Source organism: Mustela nigripes, chromosome 15, assembly GCF_022355385.1.
Source record: "Mustela nigripes isolate SB6536 chromosome 15, MUSNIG.SB6536, whole genome shotgun sequence".
Taxonomy (NCBI): domain Eukaryota; kingdom Metazoa; phylum Chordata; class Mammalia; order Carnivora; family Mustelidae; genus Mustela; species Mustela nigripes.
In genome coordinates this window covers 9,553,274-9,560,237 of record NC_081571.1, presented here as the reverse complement: position 1 = coordinate 9,560,237, position 6,964 = coordinate 9,553,274, and the positions used below count along the sequence as shown (strand labels likewise).

Sequence of the window (6,964 nt, the reverse complement as noted above, 5' to 3'; positions counted from 1 at the left end):
TCCAACTTGTTAACACCAGCATACTATGAACCCCTTTCCTTGAAAATCACATGGTATCAATTTCATGCCGGTGGCAAAGTGCCCTAGTTGACAGACATCCTGCAGTTGCTCAAATCTTTTCTCCTCCACATTCTTTCTTCCACAACAGATTCCCTCTACATCAGCCCCCCCCTAGTACCACAAGACACGGAGAGGAGTTCAGACTGAGGGCAAGCATGGAGCCGTTCTGGGCTCTGGTGCAAGTCTGATTTCTATAAAAAGGCATTTAGAAAACAAGGAGCAATGTTGCCATTTTGCCTTTAATGGAAAAGTGGCTAGCGGTTAGAGTAAAAAAAAAAAAATCATTTTGTTTAAAAAAATCTCTACCAACTTCTAGGCAATCACTGGGTTTTCAGAAATACACATATACTTGAAAACCAATAGTCTGTATAAAAATAAACTTTGAATGTGCAATTAAAAAGGGAGGTCCCCAGTCTTTTTCAGCTGCACAAATGCACAGTAAAAAAAAAGCCAAATTGGTGTGAGATGGGTTTACCCCAGTGCAGAGGGGGATTTCACTTTGGAAGACAAAGCCTGTTTGAAGCGCCTCTTGAGGTCTTGCATGTTGGGAGAGCGCGGCCGGGGAATGATGGAGGCCCTCCTCCTCTCCCCGCTGAGGCTGTGCAGCTTGCTCACCTCTTTACAGAGATGCTGAAACACATCACAGACATCCTCATAGTTTTCACTGGTGGAAATTTCAAGGAACAGGCTGCCGAGTTCATTGGCCAGTTGAATGCCATCATGCGTTTGCACCTGACGGGCATGGAGAAGGTCTCCCTTGTTGCCCACGATAATGACAGGGGCCCTAGAGTCAGGGTGGACCTTCCGGATGTGGTGGTAAAGGGGACGGATGGACTGGTAGCTGTCGTAGTCTGTGATGGAGTAGACCAGCAGAAAGCCCTCTGCCCACTGCACGCACTTGGACAGGGAATCAACTACTTGGGTCAGGTTGTCTTGGACCTAAGAAAGATCAAAATGAGTCTGGATCAAGGAAGCCCTCAGTGGGAGAGGACTCAAAATAACATCAGAAAAACACTTGCAAAAACGCATTCAAAAGAGAAATGTTAAATACAGTTTGCAGACGCTACCTAGCTTCTGCAGGAGGCCGCTTTGGATGCAGGAAGAGCAAGCTCCCTGCCTGGGTTATTTTATGGCTGTTGCCAATGCATTATCCTTAAACCCCCGCTTGGCGGATATTCTGTGGCAAGCCCTGGCTGACTGCAGAATGACTTCAATGAGAACTTTCAAAGAAGAATGGCGCAATCTTTAGGGAACTGAAAATAAACAAAACTTTGAAAATAAGCCAAGATAAATATCTTTTCCCAAGCCCATAAAAATATTTTTAGCATGTCCTTTTGAGAATGTTACAGAAACAAATTCCTTCTTTCTGTTCTTCCACAAGAAGAACAGAAATTGCTCTCCCTCCAAGGGAGAGCAATTAATAACTTGTTAATCAAGTTAAATTCCTGACTGCTTGCCAGGGGGTTATCTGGTTGCAATTAACTACTTGAGGGAACAGTTACAAACAGAAGCACTCTTGCTGTCCTTGCGAGGGGATAGGACTCGCTCAGGAATCCTACCACCAACAGTTCGGTTAATGGGTTCATGGCCCGGATCTGAAAAAAGCGGTGAGCCCCAACCCCGCAAGTTGTGAGTGATGTCTCACCCAGAGCTGCAAAGAGGCTGTTACCTATCTCTCCCCTTTGGAGATGCTGGACTGGAGGAAGCTGCCAGTCTAACCATCCACTCACCCTGTCCCCACCAGGAGGGTTGCTAACAGCCCCCCTGCAGACAGCCCAGGCCTTCACGGAAATGCCAAACAGGTGTGTTTACACATCTTGCTCCTGCTGGGGAGCCCCCGGGTGTGTGGGAGGCGGTGAGCTGTTTTGCTCCGGGCTGTCCTTACCTGGATGCCCCCGGGGGTGTCCTGGATCTGCAGGGATAGCTGGTCTCCCTCTATGTAGACCAGCCGTGAATACAATTTGCCTGAAGGATGAAGGAGAGTTTGCTTTAAAATTCGTACACACGTATCAGAAAAAAAGAAAATCGGAGCATGCGGCCACAAAAGCACAGAACACGAAATTATTCTAACCTGTATTCGGTTCATAATCGCCGATGAATCTCTTGGTCAGGAAGCGCACGATCATTGCTGAAAAGGAAAAATAGGAAAAACAGTTAAATCAGTTAAACAGAACAAAACAGGAAAGCCGGGACGCTCTCGTGGAAAAGGAGAGGGCACCGGGCCGCAGAACAGCGGGTATTGCCCGCGTTGCAAAGCTCTGCAAAGCCAAAGGTGCGGCCGTGGCAGTCTCCCACGGGTTTTGCGGCGGGTGTGACCGCAGGTGTCCACCTGCCGCGCCAGCCTCCCTCCTCCTGCAGGGGGCAAGCCAGGCGCGAGCCCAGGAGTAGACGCCCCGGGGAAGCAGCGGGGAAAGCGGGCTGGCGGGGGAGAGCCGTGGCTGGCGCGGAAACTTCCAGGTTCTTCCTGGCGCTCCATCCCCCTCCCCTCCGCCCAGAGCTCCGGCTCTTCCCCAACGCCCGGTCGTCCCGGCGCGGCCCCCTGGGTACTCACCGCTCTTGCCCACCCGGCCGGCGCCCAGCACGGCCAGCTTGATGTCCTTGGGCAGGAGGCAGTCGGAGGAGTACTCGGGGATGGGCGCGAGCAAACAGTGCCCAGACATGGTTGGCGGCCGCATGGAGAGCGCGTCTGTCGAGCGGGTCCCGCCACCGAGAGCGCAAGCCGGCCGAGCCCGGCCTCGAGCGCGGCGGAGCGGTTCGCGAGCAGACAGCGTAGGATCACAGGTGCGCGGGGACCGCGGCGTCCGCCAGAGCTTGCAGGGTGGGCGGCTTTTAAAGGGCTGGGCGCGCGCCGTGGGGGCGGGGCGGCCGCCTCCGGCCCCGCCCCTTCCCGCCCCTTCTCTCAGCGGCGGCGAAGGCCGACGCAGGAGTGACGAGTGGCGGGGCCCCGGGGGCGGGCGCACCCCCTCACCGCCTGCCGCGCTCCGCCCCGGGCCCCAGAAGGACCGCCACAGTCCCGCGAGCGCGTGGGAGGCCTCTCGTCAGGCTGTGCCGGCGCCGCCCGGGGGGCCCTCCACCCCGCAGAGGCTAGCCCGTGTCACTAGACCAGTGGGTGAACCCGAGATCAGTTATGAGCTGCGGGAGGGAAGAAAGAGGAAAAAGTGCCATCAGTCGGATGTTTCTGCAACAATGGGAGGGATAAATTCCTGTTGGGTCTGTTGCCCTTTTTATTTTAATAAGATGCTGAGGGGTGAGATTACTAAGGAAAAAGGAGAAGGGTAAAGCCCTGAATTAGGAGCCGAGTAAGGGAATTGCAGTCACTGTGACTGCTCCAGGTTTGTGAAGCCTTGGGTCAGTAATTGCTGCTCAGGCTCCAACCTCAGACCCTCCCTGCTGGCCTTGGTTTAATCCGCTCATTGGTGAACACTCAATACACATTCCATCCTCTGGGAGCTTTGGCTCTTTGGACTAATTCTCTGTCATTAATACTGTCCTATGCACTTGAGTCATGCATTTGCTTTTATTATTCACGTACTTTAAAAAAAAAAAAAAGATTTTATTTATTTATTTATTTGACAGAGAGACACGGAAACAGAGACAACACAAGCAGGGGAGAGGGAGAGGGAGAAGCAGGCTTCCCACTGAACAGGTAGCCTGATAAGGGGCTGCATCCCAGGTCCTCACTGGGATCATGATCACGAAGGCAGACTCTTAACCAACTGAGCCACCCAGATGCCCCCAAGCATTTACTTCCAAGTGTAAAATGAAGTTTAGGATAAGGATGGGGAGTTGGAAGAAGGGGACACAAAAGAGACAAATGGCCTGGTCTTGGGTTTGGGGAGCCCACCATAGTAAGGCAGAAGGCTTGGGATTTGATCCTTACAGGTTAGAACTTCATGCTTCTGGCCTCCAGTATACCAGCCTCATATGTTGAATTGCCTAATGGAGGGCCCCATCCTTATCGCTTTCTCTGTCTTGGTTGTATTAGTTAGCTTTTGCTGCAAACTGCTGGAAACTTAATGGCTTAAAACAGCAACCCCCCTTAGTTGCTCACCTGTGTAGGTCAGTGGGTACATTATCCTAATCTAGGCCAGACTCAGTTGATCTCGGCTGGGCCCTTTCATGTATCTGCAAAGAGCTGGGAGCCGGGGATGGTAGCTGGCCAGCTGTCAGCAGTGGTGGGGGAGGGGCAGTGGCAGATTCACAAGTTTGAGTCCACCCACCCACCCACACACACACTGGCTGGCTAAGGTTTGCTCTCCCCGTGGCTGAGCAGGTTTCAGAGTGAAAAGGCTCTTTGAGCCTCACTCCAGGGTGGAAACCATAACCTCTGCTGCAGTCACAATTCCAGCCCAAATTCAAGGAGAGGGGAAGGGATCCACTCCACTCCTCCGCGGAGGGCACTGAAATCACATTTGAAAGGGCTGTGTGGCTCAGTCATCGGTTCATCATCGAGATCTTGGTCTCCACTCAGGGGCTCAGGTCATAATCTCTGGGTTGGGAGATGGAGCCCTGTCTTGGACTCACCCCTCAGTGGGGAGTCTGCTTCCTCTCCCTCTGTCCTCCCCTCCCCTCCTCCGGGCTCATGCACTACCTATCTCTCTGAAATAGATATTTTAAAGAAAAAAGAAAGGGCTGGGTGGGATGCAGAGAGGGATAGAGAATGGAATCCACTTTCAGCAACCAGCTACACGAATGCATGTTTCCCTCCATCTACTCAGAATTCCAAACCAGCAGCCTAGGAGCCATCCTTGACTCCAACCACTCTCACTTCAAGTTCCACCATTTCTATTGCCTACACCCCTTGGCATCTCCCCCTTTCCAGCCCCACTGCTTTCTTCACCTCTCAGGTGAATTCTTCAGGACTCCCGCTGTAGACTAGGACTAGATGAGGACTTGTTTACGTGCTCCTCTCTTGGAAGCTTTCTTCGATCAACCATCCCTGCCCCTATCTCCCAGTTGCTCCCTCTTAGGACACTCTTAGCAGCACTGATCTCAACTGTTACTTTCTGTAAAATTTGTTTTATGAGTGTCTCAGCGGATGGGGAGGGGCGCAGGGGCAGAGACTCTAGCTTGTGTCTTTAGCACCAGCACATAGTGACACCCTGGACTTAGAAGGTCCTTTTTCATTGATCAACTTTCTGAATGAATAAATGAATAAATGATATCTTCACTGTGTGAACTGGAAAAGACAGGAGTCATGTGTGTAACCATTACCCCAATAGCTTGGTTTTGAGAGCAACCTACTCTCTAGAGAAAGTGTTCCAGGAAATGTCCTGAGATGAACTGCTGTATTTCAGTTGCACTGACTTTTGGCAGCTTACAAGGCAATCCCCTTCTGTTCAACTTCAGTTTAACTGGAAAGACTTAAAGCAGGGCACCTCATTCCTTGACAGGGGAGAGAGAACCATAAAGACAGTTACTATTTATAGAACAACCATGAAACTATTAGGCTCCAGGGATCCTTCAGCTCTTCGGTGACAGGGGTCCAAATTGTTGGTCCCAGATGCTCTTGGCTCTCTTTGAACACAAAATGGACCCCGTTTCACCAAACACCAAGTCCTCACCAAAGCAAGGGAGAGTGGGACTCTATTCATCTCCATTATGAAATAAAATAATTCTCAGAACCCAGCAGACTTTCTCTTACCTCTCAGTCTCCAGTCCTGAGAAGCTGAGAGTTTATCCAAGTACTAGCAAAAAAGACTGGGATTGTCACTACCTTAGAACAACCCTAACTCCTCCCCAGGAGCTAGCAGACAACTTGCTCCCCCATTAAAAATCAAGAAATAGAAGAACAGAAGAACGGGTCACTGTTGAGCAAGAATCACCCAACTCTGCCACAAACACCTTTCACTCTCCTGGGATTAAAATGCAGAACTGTCAAGGGAAAAGAGAGCACTTTCTTGGCTGAATCTTGGACTTACCGCTACACCTCATTCCATATCCTATATTCCCTGTCAGGAGTAAGATCATTTTAGTTTAAGGTCGCCCAATAAGTAAGATTCCTACGACTGTTCTCTGTCCACTGATAATTACGTTCCATTTTGCATTCACATTCGCACCTTTGCTCAGAGCTCAAAATGTTATTTCATTCTCCTTGGAAAGCTCTTTGCATTTGCAAATAGACAAGATAATCCATGACCTTTTAATACAGACAGTATCTTACTGAACAGTTACTGAACATTATAAATAGCATTGCCTAAATTGTTGCTGCTTGAGTTCTATTTCATCTTGGATTTCTTTGTGTCCAGAGTTATGTAAGTGTACTGCAACCAATGTAACACAGGCATACTGAAGTGGTTTTTAAAATGATAATGGAAATGCGTAGGCACAGATGTGGATACACAAATCCTATGGGTGTTCAGAATGAGTATGAAGGGCAGAATTCTGTAATTTGCAAATAACAGCCTTGGGAAGTTATTAACCCTTTATCAGCTAAATAAGCTTGATTGCTAGTCCTGAGGCAAAGCTGCCAATGGTCCTCCTCCAGTTCAAGAACCCCTCTCCACCATCCATCCCCTCCTAATACCAACTCTTTGTATGTATCCTAAATCCTGGATTTACTGGAGACTTTGTATGTATCCTAAATCCTGAATTTACTGGAGACTCACAGACTACCTTTAGGTAATTTCACCAGAATAAAAACTGTGCTTTCCTACTAGCTCCCTAGTTTATTTCAACAGTCAAAATTACTGAAAATCTACTCGCTGCAAGGCTCCTCTAACTGCTGGTACAGAATACAAAGAATAGCTAATTTTCTATTACCAATCATCTACTGAGGGAATGACAAGGTATAAGACATTCCTGCCTGGGGTGCCTGGGTGGCTCAGTGGGTTGGGCCGCTGCCTTCGGCTCAGGTCATGATCTCAGGGTCCTGGGATCGAGTCCCGCATCGGGCTCTCTGCTC

The 6,964-nt window shown here is 49.8% G+C and overlaps 1 protein-coding gene across 1 annotated transcript; it reads right to left on the bottom strand.

Annotated features, from left to right (window-relative positions):
• Positions 1 to 280: 280 nt before the first annotated feature.
• RASL11A (RAS like family 11 member A) lies at positions 281 to 2,916 on the bottom strand. Its single transcript, XM_059377854.1, has 4 exons — positions 2,612 to 2,916; positions 2,132 to 2,188; positions 1,946 to 2,025; positions 281 to 999 (listed from the first exon to the last, which is right to left on the bottom strand). The coding sequence occupies exons 1-4, from the start codon at positions 2,733 to 2,735 to the stop codon at positions 532 to 534; spliced, it is 729 nt and encodes a 242-aa protein (XP_059233837.1). The 5' UTR covers positions 2,736 to 2,916; the 3' UTR covers positions 281 to 531.
• Between the last annotated feature and the right edge of the window lie 4,048 nt (positions 2,917 to 6,964).

Coding starts and splice junctions, on each gene's coding strand:
- RASL11A (XM_059377854.1), bottom strand. CDS start 2,735: ATGCGGCCGCCAACCATGTCTGGGCACTGTTTGCTCGCGCCCATCCCC. Junction 2,189..2,611: donor CGGCCGGGTGGGCAAGAGCG/GTGAGTACCCAG, acceptor TTTCCTTTTCAG/CAATGATCGTGCGCTTCCTG. Junction 1,000..1,945: donor ACACCCCCGGGGGCATCCAG/GTAAGGACAGCC, acceptor GATCTTTCTTAG/GTCCAAGACAACCTGACCCA.